Source organism: Fusarium fujikuroi, chromosome FFUJ_chr07 (assembly GCF_900079805.1).
Source record: "Fusarium fujikuroi IMI 58289 draft genome, chromosome FFUJ_chr07".
Lineage (NCBI taxonomy): Eukaryota > Fungi > Ascomycota > Sordariomycetes > Hypocreales > Nectriaceae > Fusarium > Fusarium fujikuroi.
Window position 1 is genome coordinate 1,235,993 of NC_036628.1, and position 19,449 is coordinate 1,255,441.

At 49.8% G+C, this 19,449-nt stretch overlaps 3 protein-coding genes; 2 read left to right on the forward strand and 1 right to left on the reverse strand.

Annotated features, from left to right (window-relative positions):
- Positions 1–633: 633 nt before the first annotated feature.
- Positions 634–5,875, forward strand: FFUJ_08702 (ATP-binding cassette transporter-like protein; the record flags this gene model as incomplete). XM_023580567.1 has 5 exons in its annotated part: positions 634–3,843; positions 3,895–3,989; positions 4,050–5,035; positions 5,142–5,210; positions 5,550–5,875. 5 exons carry the CDS (start codon positions 634–636, stop codon positions 5,873–5,875), a joined length of 4,686 nt encoding a protein of 1,561 aa, XP_023433323.1.
- A 7,781-nt stretch (positions 5,876–13,656) lies between these two features.
- FFUJ_08701 (uncharacterized protein) lies at positions 13,657–15,649 on the forward strand (the record flags this gene model as incomplete). XM_023580568.1 has 5 exons in its annotated part: positions 13,657–13,794; positions 13,847–14,033; positions 14,084–14,536; positions 14,596–14,832; positions 14,886–15,649. The coding sequence occupies 5 exons, from the start codon at positions 13,657–13,659 to the stop codon at positions 15,647–15,649; spliced, it is 1,779 nt and encodes a 592-aa protein (XP_023433324.1).
- Positions 15,650–17,221: 1,572 nt separating this feature from the next.
- Positions 17,222–18,196, reverse strand: FFUJ_08700 (probable CBF1-centromere binding factor 1; the record flags this gene model as incomplete). XM_023580569.1 has 2 exons in its annotated part: positions 17,222–17,559; positions 17,611–18,196. The coding sequence occupies 2 exons, from the start codon at positions 18,194–18,196 to the stop codon at positions 17,222–17,224; spliced, it is 924 nt and encodes a 307-aa protein (XP_023433325.1).
- Between the last annotated feature and the right edge of the window lie 1,253 nt (positions 18,197–19,449).

Here is a 19,449-nt window from a genome sequence, read left to right on the forward strand (position 1 = left end):
CGTGCTCCAGGGTAGACGATATTGGCTGGGAAGTGATCTCACCTAAACTCCGTAGACCTATCTCCATTTGCCATCAGTAAGCAACCCCACTGACCAGCTGGAGCCTGGTCTAGTGCCCAGGATCGCATTGTTAGTGCATGTCTGGGTGTTCGCGTATGCTGGGTTTGCAGCAAAATTCTGGGGACCAGCTTACCAACCACGACAAGGGCCTGTCAATTCGACGAGATTCTGCCTGTCGGAAGTCGCCCAGAAGTTCAGAACCTTTTTTTCCCTTTTCAACCTCTTCTTTCAATCCTTCAAATCTCTCTCGCCTGAGGTGACCGGATTCGGGTCTGGGCTTGTTTTGTCTGTTCTGAGACTGTCTCTGTCTTTGTCTTGTCTCCCGAGCCGTTTCCGATCCTTGCTCCGGTTCACGGCACTCGCTCTGACGTACCTACTCTAAGTAGTACTAACTAACATTGAGCTTCCCGAGCTAAGGTTCCAAAATCTTATCCCGTCACCATCATCGTCACCAAGGACGCGCCATCGCCTCTGTCGCCTACGAAACACCCGACACGTCCCACTAGCATGAAGTGACTGTTGCGCGAAACCTTTTCGATACCTCGAACTCCCTGAGAAGCAACCACTGCAACAATGGCTCTCTACAACGAGCAACAGGTTCTCTTCGAGACGGGTTCGTTCACCGGCTTCCGCCCGCTGCGAGAGCTTGGTGCGAACTATCTCACTACCGGCCCCTTCAAGCAACCTCTGTGTGGGAATTCGGAAGGATGGGGGCCCCTAAGTCCTCATCGCTATGATTTTACACCTTGTTTTATCGACGTCTGGATCTCTGCTGTCTCTGTTTTTGGCCTTGTGTTTGGATCGCTCGCCGTCTGGTGGCTGCTCGCTAAGAAGCAGAAACAGGAGGGACAGACCAAGAATGCGCACTTCTACATCAAGCAGGTAAACTCTTCTGCACCCTTCTCTACTAATGTTCTGTTCAATCGAGCTGATTTGTTGTCTCAGTCCCTCCTCGCCGTCATCATTGTCGACGTCATTGCTCAGCTTGTCGTTCAAATCGTCTACATGCCCCATATCTGGTATGGCGATTTCCGAGTCTTGACAACCTTCTTGACTATCCTGTCACTATTTGTCGTTTTCGCTATTCAATGGATCGAGCATTCGCGTATTCGATATCCCAGCGGCGTCGCCCTGTTCTACTGGCTCTTCCTCCTCATATCCTTCGGCGTCAAGCTACGATCTCTTATCTCGCAGCAAATTTACGACTCCAACCTGCCGTACTTCGTTATCTACTGCGTCGGAGTTGGACTGTCTCTTGTAGAGTTCCTTGTGGAGTGGCTGTGGCCCCGAACTTCTCGCCCAAGTGGATATGAAGCCATCGAGGAAGAGGAAGAATGTCCCGTTGAATATGCCAACGCATTTTCTCAGCTCGCCTTCTCCTGGATGACACCAATGATGCAGTATGGTTACAAAGTGTATTTGACCGAAGAGGATCTCTGGGCTCTTGCTAAGGATGATCAGACCAAGAACACTGGATCTCGCTTTGACCAAGCTTGGCAATACGAGTTGGAACACCATAAGAGCCCTTCGCTGTGGAGAGTTTTGTTCAAGGCATATGGCGGTCCTTATTGTGCTGCTGCTATCTTCAAGGTTGCAAATGATGTCGCCCAGTACATTCAGCCCCAGCTACTTCGGCTCCTCATCTCATTTGTGAAGTCGTACGAGGAAGACAATACTCCTCAGCCTATTGTCAAGGGCGCCGCTATCGCCTTGGCTATGTTCGCTTGCGCGGTCCTGCAAACCACCATGGTTCATCAGTACTTCCAGCTTGCCTTTGTGACGGGAATGCGTATCAAGGGTGGTCTGTCTTCAGCCATCTACCGCAAGTCCCTACGCCTGTCAAGCGAAGGCAGGGCTTCAAAGAGTACCGGTGACATTGTCAACTACATGGCGGTTGATGGCCAACGTCTGCAGGATCTTACCCAGTTCGCTCAGCAAATTTGGTCTGCGCCATTCCAGATTATTATCTGCATGGTTTCCCTCTATAATCTGCTAGGCTGGTCTATGATGGCAGGCGTTGCGGTCATGATCATTATGATGCCAATTCAAGGATTTGTCGCTCGCATTATGAAAAACATGCAAAAGGAGCAGATGAAGAATAAGGACGCCAGAAGTCGCTTGATCAACGAGATCATCAACAATATGAAGAGCATCAAGCTGTATGCTTGGGGCTCAGCCTTTATGAACAAACTCAATTTCGTCCGAAACGAAAAGGAACTGAAGAACTTGCGAAAGATCGGTGCCACTCAGGCCTTTGCCAACTTCACTTGGACTACTGCGCCTTTCTTCGTGTCATGTTCGACCTTCACCGTCTTTGTTCTGACCCAGGATAAGCCCCTTACCAGTGATATCGTCTTCCCTGCATTGGCCCTGTTCAACCTGTTGACCTTCCCTCTTGCCATTCTTCCAATGGTCATCACCTCCATAGTCGAAGCCTCTGTCGCTATCGGACGTCTCACCAGCTTCCTTACTGCTGAAGAGCTTCAGCCCGACGCTATCACTATTAAGCCTGCCCCTGAGCAACTTGGTGAGGAGAGCATAATCATCCGTGATGGTACATTCTCTTGGAGCCGTCACGAGAACAAGCCCACTCTTGTTGATATTGATTATACCGCTTACAAGGGAGAACTCTCCTGTGTCGTTGGTCGCGTTGGTGCTGGCAAGTCGTCATTCCTTCAAAGCATTCTCGGTGATATGTGGAAGGTTAAGGGCAACGTCGAAGTACGAGGAACTGTTGCCTACGCGTCGCAGCAAACCTGGATTCTCAATGCTACAGTCAAGGAGAACATCATCTTTGGTTATAAATATGATGCTGAGTTTTACGAGAAGACTGTCCAGGCGTGTGCTCTTTTGGATGATTTTGCACAGCTTCCAGATGGAGACGAAACTGTTGTTGGCGAACGTGGTATCTCCCTGAGTGGTGGTCAAAAAGCACGTGTATCACTGGCTCGTGCTGTCTATGCTCGTGCGGATATCTACCTACTTGATGACGTTCTTTCTGCTGTTGACTCCCATGTTGGCCGTCACATTATCGACAATGTACTCGGAACCCGTGGTCTGCTGGCTTCAAAGACTCGCATTCTTGCAACTAACGCCATTGCTGTCCTTCGCCAGGCCAGCTACGTGTCTCTGCTCAAGGAGGGCCAAATCATCGAGCGAGGAACGTACAAGGAATTGGTTGCTCAGAAGGGACTCGTTGCTGAACTTCTCAAGACAGCCGGACACGAGTCTGGCAATGCCAGCAGTGAACCTAGCTCCAGTGCTTCAAGCAGCAAGGCTGCTACAATCATCGAGACAGACTCCGGCCAGGCCAAGGAAGAGCTTGAGGAGGCACAGGAACAAGTCCCCGAGATGGCTCCCATCAAGACCGGTGCTGGGGCCAAGCCTCGCTCAAGTAGCATGGCAACCCTGCGCCGCGCCAGCACTGCAAGCTTCAGAGGTCCACGAGGCAAGCTGACAGACGAGGAAATCGGTGGTTCGTCCAAGACCAAGCAAGCCAAGGAGCACTTAGAGCAAGGCAAGGTCAAGTGGTCTGTCTATGGCGAATACGCCAAGATGAACAACCTTTATGCCGTTGCTCTATATCTCCTCATGCTTATTGCTGCACAGACTGCCGGAATCGGTGGTAATTTCTGGCTTGAGAAGTGGTCCAGAGAAAACCAAGAAAAGCAGTCGAACGCTAATGTTGGCAAGTATCTCGGAATCTACTTCGCTTTTGGTATCGGAGCGTCCGCTCTCACTGTTATTCAGACTCTTGTGCTCTGGATCTTCTGTTCCATTGAGGTTGGTGATTTTTCATGATCATGTCGAGTATAAAAACTGACGTAGCAACAGGCATCGAGGAAGCTTCATGAGCGCATGGCCAACGCTATCTTCCGCTCCCCCATGTCTTTCTTTGATACAACGCCTGCTGGTCGTATCCTGAACCGTTTCTCGAGGTCAGTATATACTTGGGGAAGATCAAAGGTCGATGCTAATCCATTTGACAGTGATATTTATCGTGTTGATGAGGTTTTGGCCAGAACTTTCAACATGCTATTTGTGAACGCGGCCAAGTCAGGCTTCACCTTGGTCGTCATCTCATTCGCCACGCCACCATTCGTTGCATTGATCATCCCGCTAGCCCTGACTTACTACTACATCCAGAGATATTACCTCCGAACATCTCGCGAGCTCAAGCGACTCGACAGTGTGAGCCGTAGCCCCATCTATGCACATTTCCAGGAGTCGCTGGGTGGCATTTCAACCATTCGGGCATTCCGACAGCAGCAGCGATTCGAGCTCGAGAACGAATGGCGTGTGGATGCTAATCTCCGTGCTTACTTCCCTTCAATCAGCGCCAATCGCTGGCTGGCTGTTCGCCTCGAGTTTATTGGTGCTGTGGTCATTTTGGCTGCCGCTGGCTTTGCCATCATCGCCGTCACTGGCAACAAGCCCATCCAATCTGGTATTGTCGGCCTTGCCATGTCATATGCTCTGCAGATTACGACTTCTCTCAACTGGATCGTTCGTCAGACCGTCGAAGTCGAGACCAACATTGTGTCAGTAGAGCGTGTCCTCGAATATGCAGCCCTACCAAGTGAGGCACCGGAGATCATCGCCAAGAACAGACCCCCTGTCTCGTGGCCTGCTAGGGGCGAGGTTGATTTCGTCAACTACAGCACCCGTTACCGTGAGGGTCTGGACCTGGTGCTCAAGAACATCAGCCTTGACATCAAGTCGCACGAGAAGATCGGTGTCGTGGGCCGCACAGGTGCAGGGAAGTCATCTCTGACCCTCGCCTTGTTCCGACTCATCGAACCCGTAACGGGTCATATTGGTATTGATAATATTGACACGTCTTCCATTGGGTTACTCGATCTGCGCCGAAGGCTAGCCATTATTCCTCAAGATGCAGCGCTCTTTGAAGGCACTGTTCGGGACAACCTCGATCCTGGCCATGTCCATGATGACACTGAGCTTTGGAGTGTGTTGGGTAAGTAAACGCCGACATTGCAACCCTACTACACCCATGCACGGCTTAGACAAGCGAATGTTTTGTCAGCACGTTGTGTAACATTTGCTGACGTATTTCCCTATAGAGCACGCACGATTGAAGGACCACGTTTCGAGCATGGATGGTGGGTTGGAGGCCAAGATTAACGAAGGAGGTAAGTTCACGCACGGCAATGCGCTTTCTGTCGGCATTTCTTGACCGGTCTGCGATTTCCCTCACCGGTCACCCGAGCATCTGGTTCAGCATCCATGGCTTCGTCTGATGTGGTGTGGCTTAACATCTGGCCCTTGCCGACGATAATGAGCAGTCTCTTTTCTGCAGCCTTTTCAAAGACATCAGATGTGCTTGGTTGCTCGCCTCGCATGAGGACGAAGTCCCGTGGTCTGCCCTTTCAGGAGCAGCACCAACCTGGGCCCTGAGATATCAGGCTTATTCACACCACAACCGACTTTCACATGCATGTTTGTTCAGCTGCTAATATGTTGCCTTACAGGCTCCAATCTCTCCCAGGGTCAGAGGCAACTCGTCTCGCTCGCTCGTGCAATGCTCACTCCGTCCAATATCCTGGTATTGGACGAGGCAACAGCTGCAGTCGATGTTGAGACCGACGCCATGCTGCAGAGCACTCTCCGATCACCCTTATTCGCTAACCGCACCATTATTACCGTCGCCCATCGCCTCAACACCATCCTGGACAGCGATCGTGTGGTGGTGCTCGACAAGGGTGAGGTGGTCGAGTTTGATAGTCCGGCCGAGCTTTTCAAGAAGCAAGGTGTATTCTACGGGCTTATGAAGCAGGCTGGGCTGGAAGTTGAATAGACAGACACACCTGGCATTGGACCTGTCATAATTGAAATTGTACATAGAGGAACAGCAAAATAAAAGCGGAGGGATTTTTGCATGCATCACGAAGCAAACCAAACCCAACCATGCAACGCTGCATGCACTCGCTCGTCCATTGCATCGAGTGGCCAAGAGGCACAGATTCTCCGTGATGATGAACAGGATATCTTGCGAGCCACTCGCGAAATACGTACAGAAGCCTACACTAACGGTGGAGGACTCGCGAAGCGGCCGTGCACCGTAGCTCTTGGTCTCTTGCTGGCTTATCCCCGGTGACAAGGGACAAGAACGGATGTGGTGGTGTTGAGGTAGCAGGGGGGGCACCCTGGAAGGTGCCCACTGACAAATCTGATGAAGCATCGAAGTGACCAGGGAGACTTGACACGTTACATGCTGGGGTAGCCATAGTATGTACCGTAGTTATGCATGCTGCCCGGAAAATAGCACATGCCAACCGAACAGTGTGTGCGACACGGAGAATTATGTTGGCGAAAAAGACGGTAATAGCTATGTAATACCGGTAACACCGCCGAGCGAAGTTCTCTCTCGAGATGGTCGAGCGTCAGTGCGTAGAAAAGAGCAGCAGGACCAGTGAGGGATCCTGAACTACAATTGACTAAATATTCTATCGGCTTGAAGGCTTTGCCAGCCAATGTCACTCATGTTGACCTCCAAGCTTCAAGCTAAGGCTCCGGAGCCGTCTCTCCGGCACCAAAGAATCTCGCTGTCGGAGCATAGCTTCGGTGGTCTGTGGTGCCTTGGACCTAGCGCTGCAAGTTCAGTTACGCGCCAAGCCAAAGGCACTTTGCTTAATCCAACTGATGAATCTGCTGTGGACGCGCAGAAGCGGTAGTGGCAATATATGTCATCGTCCAGCAGCAAATGAAATTTTCTGTCGAGCTGAGGGGCAACGAGGGTTAATCTGGAATTCATAGACATGCTTTCTTTTGCCAGTCAAGTCTGAAGTCAGGATGTAGCCAACTGATATGGTTTCCGTCGTAATTGAGTCCAGGTACATACGAACCTGATACGTCGTTGACGTTGCTTTGAAAGAGAACTGGCCTAGACTGGACCCGGATCTCCGCTGAGTGTCTACTTGTCATTAGGACTATAAGCTTAAGACACCTAGTTCAAAACGACCTAAGTTCATGTCTGGTAACGATGAGTACATAATAGCCAGACACGTGCTTGAGTATAGTGAGTGGTAAATTGACGCCCCTGTTGAGCGAAGACAGCCCAAACTTGGCCGGATCAACAGAGGCTGGGGGCGATGCTGCAGGCTCGTGGTGAGACGCCTGGCTCGCCTGATACATAAATGTCTTTAGAGGTGCAAATGTCCATGTTCTCTTTCACTCTTCCCGTCTGAAGCAAGACAGGGATCACTACAAACTGCATGGTGCACATGTAGGATATGAGGGACGGGGCGCGGGATCCAGCCCGATATTCCCGCACAATCCGTATGGTGCATTTTTGGGCCGCCATTGAGGTGAGCAGGTCATAGAAACTTGACTGGCTAGGCGTGCAAAGGCTCTAGCATTGCTCTGTGATAAGGCGTCGAGAATGCGTCTATTGTGACTTAAAGAGTGTTGAGGACCTCGCAAAGCCTGATATTTAGCTCACCGGCGGTCACTTGGATATGAAAATAACTTGCTGATGCAAAGGTAATTGGGAGGCGCAATCAGAAGCAGAAGCTATAAATGTGGCGAGTTGAAGCAGATTGAACAGTCAGAGATCGATCCTGGGATACGTTTTAGGTGCTCGCTAGGTTGGCAAGCTGGCCGAGCCGCATCACGGCATTTGCTGATCCGTGGACTGATCTTCTGTTGTCAAAACCACTTATTCATGTACATCACGGTGGTTCTTCGATACTACCTGCTGTCCTTATGTGGTCAAGATTAGCCTCGCGACGAAGCTTAAGAGGAACACGACCAATCAAAGCACCTTCGTAAAGCAGAGTTTCCAGAAGGAATGGGCACAACATTGACAGGAAGGCCCATGACGTTGAAGTTTGCGCTGCTGGCGACAAGTAATATTTATTGCATCAATGCTAAGCTTGACTCCAAGCTCGCTCGGTGCTGTATCCTAAACGAAAGCAATAAACGTGGGGGCGTCAGTCTGGCAGTCTGTGTCATCTGGGAGCTTCAGGACAGTGCGGGTCGGTCCCACTAACATCGAATCGCTGACCAGACAGTTGAACCGTATAGGGAGTAAAGAAAACTCAGGACGCTTGACCCCTAAATGATTATAATTAGGTAACTCAGCATAAGTTTAGGGCAGCTTTTGCTGAGTTTATTTTGATACCCTACAATAGGTTCCCATGTTTTCTTGCTCCCCGACGGACCGTGTCAGGGATATTGAGAATGGCCATGGACGGTTTCTTCTTTGATGGGCGAGACACTCCGTGGATTGCCGATGCGGGGGGGTTTTGGCAGTTCTGAGACATAAAGAGGCAAGAAAGACGTTGCCGAGTCTCTAGCAGCATGAACAAGCAAACATGTTGGCCTTGTGCCGCACAGGAATGGAACACCAACTAGTGTAGTTTCCTCGAGAAATCTATAATTGCTTCTGAACACATGGTTGAAACGCGAGATAATGTTGCGCCTGCAGGCTAATGAACTAGGTATCGATCCGCATCCATGACTATGCAAGGTAAGTATGCTTTTCCTGCATCGTATTTGAAGGTTCTCCTCTATGTCGATAGCAGACCTCTACATGGTCAAGATTGTCAGGGCAAAGGGGAAACGTTATTTTTCACTTACATATGTGCGAGGCTGATGGGGTGGAACAGCTTGCCAACCTCCAGGAAAACACTGGCATGCCTAACAGGGTTTGCTGGAAACTCCAGCTAGCCGCATTCTTATTTCTCCGTGCCGGGGCGACATAGGCCACCTGCCTCAAGAGTGTGGCAGTTGTCAACATCTCTATGGGCTTATGATTCTGTTTTTGAATGATGTTCCCCTTCGCCTGACTAATTTGTGTTTACATAGGCTCATAGACTCCACACATTCAAGCAGAGCAAAAGCCGTTCATGGGGTTAAAGGTGGTGGCTGATGCACTGTGCGATCCTTGCTCCTGCAGCTGATGCATTGGGATCGCCCAACGAGGGCGCAGACGTGCCTGTGAATGTGCAATATGTGTGTGCGTGTGTGTGCTTCCCGCTCCCTGTAAATGAGCTACCGATGCCCCCTGTAAACTGATGACCGACTGCTGGCAAAAGCGATTTGTAACTACAGTACAGGTAGGTCTGGAGTGACCAAAGCTGAATTTGATGCCCAGGCATAAAGCAATGCTGTGATCTTGTCTGTTGCGGGAGGACTTGATGGGGCTAAAGTACGAGACTGCATGGCATTCGAAGTTGCTAAAAGGAGGTTCGTCATTCAGCAATAAGCAACATTGTCCGCTGACGGCATAGAATGGATAGTTGGAGTGCGCGAGTTCTGTTGGGTAAATTTGTAGGGTGATCTTGAACAGAGAGTTTCAGTACCGCGCTATGAGAGGGAATACTGCCAAGAACAGTTTGCGTTGGTGGGTTGGATTGGGATAACAACTTTCTTCTTCTTTGCTCTCTCCTCTCTCTTTGGGCTAGCAATACGCCATGGGAGCGGATCTGGCTGATGGGGTCGACCTCCACTGACTGCAGGTTGCAAGGCTAATAGGGGAGCCGAGCCGTACCGCTCGCGTCCCGCCTGTCCATCGCCCAAAGCCTAGGTTAACCTTGGTTGATGAAGTCGGGTTCGGCCGAGAACCTGAGCTTGGTTAACTGGTCGCGAATAAGCCAGTTATGGCAGAGCAAAGGATGACTCTTCTCTTGAACCGTAGATTTTACTACAGAAGGACAGCGAACAACGAGATGCGGCAGTGATAGTGGCTGGCTGGATTGCGGGCGTTACGACGGATACTGTACCCAATTCGCAGAGGCAGCTCTGTCTCGGTCGCGATGATGTCTCTGAAGTTGTGTGTATGGATAAAGAAATCCGGATCTGGCCTGTTAGGTAGGTAGGTAAGCGGCAGGCATGAACTTCTCAAATATTTCCTACCTAGGTAGGCGAGGTACCTACCTTTACCTTCTCTAGAATCTCGCTGGATAGCACTTGTCTCTCGGCAATAATTATTTTTTCGTGCCGTGGTTTGCTCGCAGACGAGCCATTCCATGAGGATGGGGCACTGATGAATGTTTCCAGGTTGCTCTGCAGTTTGCAGGAACTAACTTCCCTGCTGGTTGGCTGATTACCTAGGTCTATGTAGGTCTAGGTCCAGGTCCAGGGCAGGAAGGTTCAGGGCAATCAGGAATCTATCTCCCTGGTATGGTACCTACCTGAGGTACCTACCTACCTAGTCCAGGGCAAGCACGACCAGACCCAGGCACCTTTTGGCAGGCACTTGGGCCACCCACCTTTTTCTGGTGCATAGGACATATATGATTGGCCAGAAAGGCTATAAGCGATGGGCCAAAACTTAAACCAAGGCCGCCACAGGATTTTAGTTTCATCGTCCACGTTGGGTGTTGGTCGCTGATCGCTCATCCGCCCGTCATTTTCTACAAAGTACCCAAGCGTAACTGATCTGAGATCTCGCTTGGGGCTGGTGATGGTCAACTCTCGTCTGCGTCTGCCTGCGTCTGCATCTGCATAAGCACAAACCTACCTACCTACCTACCTCCCTCCCTACAACTACGATTACTAGTGTATGGCACTGTACAGAGCTAGATGGGTATTGCACTGTACCACTGCCGCTTGATGCATTGGGTGATAGTGCGTGAGCCAGTCCTGCAGGGTTACACGTTTTGAGAAAAGCTTCCCAAGCCCATGACCCTAAAACACGACTCACAGAGCAGACCCATCTTGACCACCGAGACAAATCCAGTAATCAACCTTACGGTTCGTCGGCTGGTGGCTGGTTAGTGGGCACAATTCGGCAAGCCAATAGTCGATACATAATGATGTAGGTAGCTGTGCGATCAGAGAAACAGATGCAGGCATTAATACAAGACTCTTAGATTCATGGTCCGTCACCATCGCAGCTAGAATCGGCTGTTAGATATGGAGCGGCCCCCATGTCCTATACAGTGCAATGGGAAGCATCTGCAAGAGTCGACATCCTTTTTGACGGATTCTTATCCGAGCCGTTCCTGGCACAAGACAGAACGAACAAGCAATGCATCTACATACATACAGCAACCTCGTTCGTTAGGCCACTCCGAACAGTCCCCGGCTTGCATTTCTGGAGAATGGCACATCATATTTAGCATTCCCACTCACCGCATCAAATCAGCGACTTGGCATTTGCTTATCTTGAAAACCAATGAACAACGTTGAGCCAAAGCTTTTAGCTGTTAACAGTATTGCACAGTATGGCCACAAACTTATCTTTAGCCTTGGAATCCAAAACCGCCGCTGGATAAAAAGCAAAAATTGAGACTCGAGAGGATGATGCAATACGACCGCGTATCCGGGCAGGCTGCTAGTCAACCTAAGCACTACTGGATCGCTTTGGTGTTTTTGGCTGGGTCGAAGACCGCCCTAATCGCTCTCTGTGTCTCACATTAGCACAAAGTACTGGCTCAATCGCCTCAGTCATGCGTCTTGCTCATAGCATTGCTTTTTGCTCTTTCTTGGACTTTTGGCCTTTCGAGCAACTATTGATTGGGCCCTCGGTCCGGGGCCCACCATTTCAGCCATCGTTGGCATAACCCCTGTCGTTCAAACCGACTGAGTTCCTTCTTGCGAGCTTGATGCTGGTGCCGCTCATGACTGGATCATCAATATGACTCTGCAGTTATGAGTCCAGATTATAGCAGTGTACGCACTAGCACTAGCTTTTTCAGCTTGTTGTGTCAACAGCACAGCTAGCCATGCAAATCTCATCTTGGAGGATCGTATCTGATTTGATACTATTTGGCACCTATGCCCTGACCCTTCTAAAACCACATTCAGATCCATCATTGTGTGGGGGCGTCGGAGCTAAGCGTGGGCCAACCGTCGTCTGTTCTCCTCAACACCCTTGAAATGAGCCCTGTCAGCCAGCTCTGTGGATCATGGGTTTGGCATCCACCTGTCCCGTACAGCTCCAGTTAACACTGCCTTGACCTTGAGTGGCTAGCGTCATGCTCTCTCAACCCCGTACTGTGCGACATTGACGATGAAGGGCCCTTACACTCTTCCCTGCCTTTCTCCCACCCTTGGCTTCTTGACCTGGATGATAGCTGAATATCTCTTCTTGTCGACCTGCTGCTGCCACCACAGCTGGGTGTTCCATTTCTCTTGCAAGACGTGCATTCGCACCCCCTTTTCTCCTCTGACCCCTCCACCCTTTGACCAGGCGGATACCTGGTGGCCACGGCCTGAGATCGGAGACTTACAACTGCTACCTACACGTATCCATTGATCCCTACATACTACTCATCTGGTGTGTCTGCGTGTATGCACTTCGAAGCAAGCTGGTCCCTGTCGTCTGTTTCCATTCTAATTCATTCAACAGGTGTCTGTAAATCTCTCTTCTCCTTCGCTGATTGAGATACGCCCACCCTGGGATAGCAACGGCACGGAAAGCTGTCTGCCCCGGAACTAAAGTCTTGAGAAGAGAGACAACGTTCATCCATCTACTGAAGGCAGTGTGGGGACCTATAGACTCATCCCTCGTTCCCCAGCTTTACGTCTGCTCCAATTCTGTAACCTTGTCATATCACTTCATCCTCTTTTATCAACATCGGAAATCTTGTCTACCGCTCACTTCACCTTCGCGTCACGACGAACACCAATTCCTCGTGCCACTGTTTCTCAAGTCCTCTCTCGACAGACAGTACCGCTATTTTGACTTCGACCAGGACCCTGAGTAAAACCTTTCTCTCAAGTCAAGGCTCGGAGGCCCTGGCTCAGATTACCTTTTCACAGTTTACAGCGTTGGAGATCAAGTTTTCTCCTGGAATACACCTCCCACTTTTCGACTTGTCGCGAGACGATAGACTAACTCTGCACTTGCAACCTCGCTGTGGCTGGATATACTCGACGGCATATCTAATTGTATCAAATTCTGCCCTTGACGAGCAACTCCACGCATCGACTTCAAGCTCGGCACGACGTATCCTGTCTGGAGAAGAATCTCGAAGAGCCTGCATTGCGAATATTTGTCTCCTGAAAATCACCAACTTGATCAGATCATACTGTTCTGGTAATCAAACCCCACCAGTTCTGGAATTGGCGATATTCATCCTTTTGAAGGCGTCCCCCTGGTACACACACACACACACACACACACACACACTACTCCAATTACCACCCCCATACTATTCCCGGACCCTTCTGCAACACCCAACCTGAGCCGCATCACACTGTTCCCAGGGATCCCACTCACCCAAGACAAACTTGTACAAGTCGAAGGGCGATCAACACCATTGCTGATCTATTATTATCTTCGAACTGCACTTTTCTGAAGAATCTGAGTTTTCTTTTGTTAAGCAGCATAATATCTTGCTGACTGCCTCAAGTCTGGCCGGAGTCGCACCCACTTAGGACTTGAGTCACTATATATCGACTGACCAACTACCGCATATCACGACATGTTCCTGTGCTACAAGCTGTGCTAAGCCCTTGATTTTCCATTGGGTCTGTCTTTATACACCATCAATATCTGAGATTGAACGCCGGTGGCACAAACTTTTACCGAGTTTTGGCTTGCGCTTAGCCACTTGCCTTGCGGGTGTAATTGGTTACTCGTAGGCTATCGACAATTGACTCGAGCAAGTCGCAGCTACTAGAACCATGGTTAGAGATTGGACCAGGGAGCCGTTCTCCCGCCATAACCATCATCCTTACCTGCCAGAGAGATTTGTCGGGGATGGAGTTGACGATAATCGATTTCCAGAGACTCAAGATCTGCACAGAAGACAGCCTCCAATGGTAACAAACTGCAAACTTGCTTATTGGAGTACTCGCTGACATAAGGCTAAAGCAAATCGCCGATGCTCTTCGTCGAGACTGTGGAATAGCGGTCAGACACTATTTCTTGGCTGTAGTAATGGATGATGGAAGCCCTCAAACCTTCTCTGGTCCAAGTACCTCGGGACCTCGCAGTGGCTACGAGAAACAGTTTTTTGATATGGAAAAATACATAAGTGCTATGGACCGCTTGGATTCTGGTTGGTCGATTTCCGCCCAGTTATGAATCAGAGGGCTAACGTGAAGTCAGGTGCGAGCCCTGTTGTTGATGACTTCGGCTTCGATGGATACAAGCATTCTATGGACTTTCCAAGAAACCGTATGATGGACCGCCGACGAATGTCTCAGTTTGAGGATTGGGAAGTGCCTGCACGACAAGGCCGGAAAAGACCAAGAGCTCGCCAACACATCATTGATGAAGATGAAGCGCCCATGACTATATCGACAACAATCAGAAAGGGTATCCAGGTCGGAAACCCCACTGAGCTTTGGACATTTTATGAGCAACGTTTCAAAAACATGCAGCAAACAGCCTGTAAGCTCATAGCAAAAGCATGGGTCAAGGCCGTGGAGCCAAAGAAGCAGTCTACACATCCTTACACGGGAAGTGACGAGAAGGCACCCGACTGGTGGCCCAAGCCCTGGGGTCCAACAAAGGAGGACAAGGTGCGGCATAAGGAGCCAGACCATCTCTATAAACGAGGTAATATTCAACATCTGATTGAGTATTTTCATATTCCCATCTAACAAACTTGAATCCAGAACGAGTTCATCTTCTTAATCACATCCTCAGAATGATCGTGGAGCCCAACAAGACCCAGCATCCTGACATTCAAAAGCTAAATCTCAACGTGAAGAAGCTGGAGGAGATTACGATCGAGGCTCTTTCAGGCTTTTTCGCAGACAAGGATAATCCGGCCAATGCGAAGAAGCGGCCGTTTCTTAATGAGATTTTCAAAGTGGCCAAGCAACAGGAACGTTTCAAGGACGGGATGATTGGTAAGTCTTCATTTGTGGAAGCTGGATGGGCGGATTTCTAACCCGATCTGCAGATGGGACAACTGAGGTTTTTGTCATGGCAGACGATAAGATGCTTGATTCGTATGCATCCGGTAACGACGACGACGGGCCTGTTCCCAAGGAAGAGGACGATCAAGACGTGCCGCCGAATAAGTTGGCGGCAGTCCCTGGTCTGATGCCTTCGTCAAACAGCCACAGCTCAGGCGCTTCATTGCATGGCACACCTTTCCTCGGTGGAGAGCTACCCGTACGAGGCAACCAGTACAACCACTCGATGATGCAGGACATGGCTCCAGACCAGCATGGCTTCGTTGAGAATAACGCCATGCCGGTGAATAGTCAGCCTACGGTCCACCCCAATAGCGGGAACCTCGGTATGGATATGGGTGTGCCTCCCGCTGCACATGATTCTGGACGTCGTTCATCCATTTTCAGCGCCTCAACAGAGTATGCAGGACAAAATGGCACACCGATATACACGCAGCAATGGCAGCCGGGTTCTACAGCGCCAAATTCGACGTCAATGTATACCTTTACTCAACAGCCAGCCAATCCACCAGCGACCGCTTTTGTCAGCCCCGGGGTTCCAATGAACCAGGCTCAACCGTATATGAATGCCTCGTTCGATGGAATAACGAGAGGATATGACCCCAATCAGCCTACTATGTTCCGAACAGGAAGTGTGGCACAACCGTCACAGGTCCATCCGACTCCGGGCTATGATTATATGTCTCAGGACAGTCGAGGGCTGCCCAGTGTCAAGGTGGATGATGTACCGCGACATGCGATGCATTAGACTGTGCTAGACTTGACGTCACCTTTTATATACAGCCCGTGACACATTCTTGCTTTTCTCATATGGTTATAGATTATGCATGGCTTAGGGCCTGGTATGACAGCACAGGTCGGTCAGATCAGATTATGCGATGGTTCGTTACAGCCTCGCTTTTTCTCGGTTTACAGTTCTCACCGAATACCGGTACCAGCATGATTACGATTGCTCATTTTCATACGGCGGGCGGCTATCCTTGCCACTTGATTCGATACCCCAAAATATATCTTTTAGGACAATCTCGGGACGGTTTATTTGTTTTTGGCGACTGACCACAGCGTCTTGTTTGGGATAAACTATATTGTGCGTGCCCGCATTTTCAGTATCAAGTTTTGTTTCCCCGCGGGCTTGTTGGTTCCTGATTGGCATTTTCATGGTGTGCATTCTCGCTCAACGTGGACATTGGCATGCTCCAAATTGTTAATTACTGTCGAGCCCTGAGTAGACAATGATGGCTTATGGGTGTTGGGATAACGGCTTCGAAATTCTTATGTTGACGACCAGAAACGCAATCACGATTAACGGTGGCGAACACGTTTACTAGCAGTGGTTCATTCATCATGTCCACGTGCGGACGATATCTCGAGTCCAAGGAAATAGGGTGATGAAACAGGGGGATGCGAAATGAGAGGCTCTCATATTCATAAGCAAATATGAAATAGACATGGGGCGAAGGAATCTTAAATATTACACTTCAAGTTCCAGCTTGCAGCTTACTTCCTTTCGTGGGTACATAGGGTACATAGGGTCCGTTAGGTCAGTTCCTGTTGATTTCAGCTCTGAATGAGAAATGGTTGAACAACGCAGTGAGGAGGTTCTGCTCATGAGGACTGGTGCACACCTTGACGTAATGAGAGGTGATGAAGGGCCAAATGGGGGACCATTTCCCTATGTATTTCTCAGTTGAAGACCTGATCCAACATTTTAACGCAAGGATAATAACAATACGACCATTCCTTGCTCCCCAGTTGCAAGGTCATGAATAACAGCCATAATCAGGCTTGAGCGCAAGGGCAGAATTTGTCATGATCAATTACACCAGGTAATTTTCTAATACAGCACTCGTCGTAAAAATCATGAACAAGAGAATATGCATGAGCAGACACATTATATGAAGAAAAGTTCTATCAACTGGGTTCAACACTCAAGCTACTGTATCGTATCGCACCGTGAAGCAGATCCGTTACCTCAACCTTCTGCTGACCTGTGAGTGAATCCATCCACCAACGCCAAGCTACTTGAAACCGTCAAACCATTTAATCAAATCAAATCGGAGACAACATAATCACGCCAGGAGTATACTCATATGCACCAAGAAGGACTCTCTTGATACTCTGCTCTCTCCTGGTTGTGGGAAAATGTCGCTCCAGAATCCCGCGATTAACAAACAAAAACAAGATAACATGCAAAAACACAACCGAGTTGAATAGCAAATATTCACCGAGGGAACATTCGCTAGACGGGATGAGCCGGGGGTATACGTTATGAAGAAGGCAAGTCCGAAATAGGGGAGACTGCCAACGCTATCTCGTGCTTCTAGCTCGATGCATTGGCAGCTGTGTTCTCCTCTTTGGGCTGTGGAGGCTCGAGGCCTGCATTTTGTGCCACTCGCTTCCAAGTCTCGAGCTCGCGGTACAGACGCTCACATTCCTGCTTGAGTTTGTCGTTGGAAGCGCTCAACTCTGTTATAGCTTGCTCAGTAAGCAGCTTCTCGAGGGTCCACTTCTCGATGTTTTGTTGCTCGTTTTCCTTGAGCTGGGAAATGAAGCTGACTGCCCGTTGTAGAATGGAGCCTTTGTTCTTCTCACAACCAGGGACGATCTTAGCGAGTTCGTTGATACCTTCATTGATGGTTTCCCGACGGCGACGCTCCACTGTTTTGATTAGTATATTATAAGGCAATACGACAGATGAGATATCCATACCTTCTTTGTGGTTGTCCTTTCGCATCTTGTGCCACTCTTCTGATCCGACTGTTGGTTTGGGGTTGGGGGCTGCGGGATTGTATCGTGGTGGCTGATGCGGAACACCATTAGGTGGTGTATGTTGATGCTGAGGGGGGGCGACTTGAGGGGGCTCCATAATACTGTCAACTGTGGGTGTCACATCGGGGTTGAAAGTTGGATCATGGCCATGCTCAGTATCAGTGGCTGCCTGGGCTGCAAATTGCTCTTCTGTCGAGGGTGGAACATGTAGGGTGGGGTACATGCCGAGGGCAGCCTGTGCGGTGCTGGTAGCACTGGTAGGATCCGGAGCTTCAGGGTGATCGTGGTCTGCTTGGGCGGCCTGCTGCAGAGCGTTGAAGTCGGCGACGTTGACGCCATTCGCGTTGACGGCCTGGCTCTCCATGGCACTGTCGATGAAGGAGGCGGGGTCGGCAGACATGTGGGCAGCTGGGGCAGGGCGTTTATTCCTAGCAAGATCAGGACTGCCGGATTCGCGCTTCCGCTTCTGACCAGGGGAGCCGGTCAGGCTGGAGAGGTCTGGCTGTTCGGCAAGAACTTCAGCCATGGTTCAGTCGTGAGAGAATTATCGAAAGAAAAAACAAGTGGTGTTTTGATAGACGGGTTTGTTCGATCAAAGCGCTCGCCAAGATTAAGGAGGCTGAGTGCAAAGTTTGATGATGTCGAGGCCACAGATGAGAGACGTTGACAATCAATCAAAGATCTGGATAGGGAAGGGCAGTTAGAATAAACTCGCTGCAGAATTAAGCTATGGGTAGATGAAGTGCGAGAGAGAGAGGGTTAAAGCAAGGGGATCCGGCCTCGAGTGACGGAGAAGAGGTTGAGCGTGCATCTGTTGGTTGGTTGAGTGCCAGCGTCAACTGTAACACGTGCACATGATGCGCTAGTCTTGTCGTCGAAGAGGACTTGAATCTTTGCATGGGGCATGGAAAGAAGAGAAAGCAGCGTGGGTTGTGGCTCGCTTGAGAAGTGAATGTGAGAGTTGCGATGACTGAGCGTAAGAGAAAGACATGATGAGGCGATGCGTCTGTGCTGATTCAGTCACTCTGTATGAGGGATGAAAACAGCGAGCAACGGAAGATGTTGGGACAGGCAGGCACAAGAGTATATTTATGCGATGCTCATGATGGCAGGCGACGTACAGTTGTGACTGTGAACTATGGTGGTTGATTGTGTCGATGATTCAAAGCAAGCAAGCAAGCAGTGAAGACGCGCTGCCACTTGGCAAGATGCATGCATTCATTTCATTTCGTTGCGTTGCGTTGCATCGCCAATCCTCATTCCATGAGCACAAATACTTTGCAAAGGCACATTTCTGAGTGCAGAGACTCGAGTTGCATTGTTGCGTCGTCGTGCAGATCATGAAATCAAATGTATCGTGAAGTGAATGAGATGCATGAAAGCGACATACCTCCCAGATCATGTGCTTCGAGGCGTGATCGTGCGAGATCACGAGTTTTCTCGTCTCACGTGTTTGCCTTGGTGGGATCTACCTCGTGATATCGCGCGAGTCCCAGTTGATAAGTCGACAACTTCGCGTCTGTAAATGAACGAAACCAGGACCAATACTCAACAAAGGAATTTTAATCGGAAAAAGGAGGAGGAATAAATCTTGGGTCTTTGATACGCGTTCGGGTCCAGATAAAGACACGAGGATCTTTATCTTACTAAAGGGGAAGAACGAATTCTCTCCCCGACGAAAATGGGCGCTTCTTTGGCTGGACGCGCAGCTGGGAACTGACACTGGGGAGTGAGCGAGTCGGGTCACGCGGCGGAGGAAGAGGGTGAACACGTGCAAGT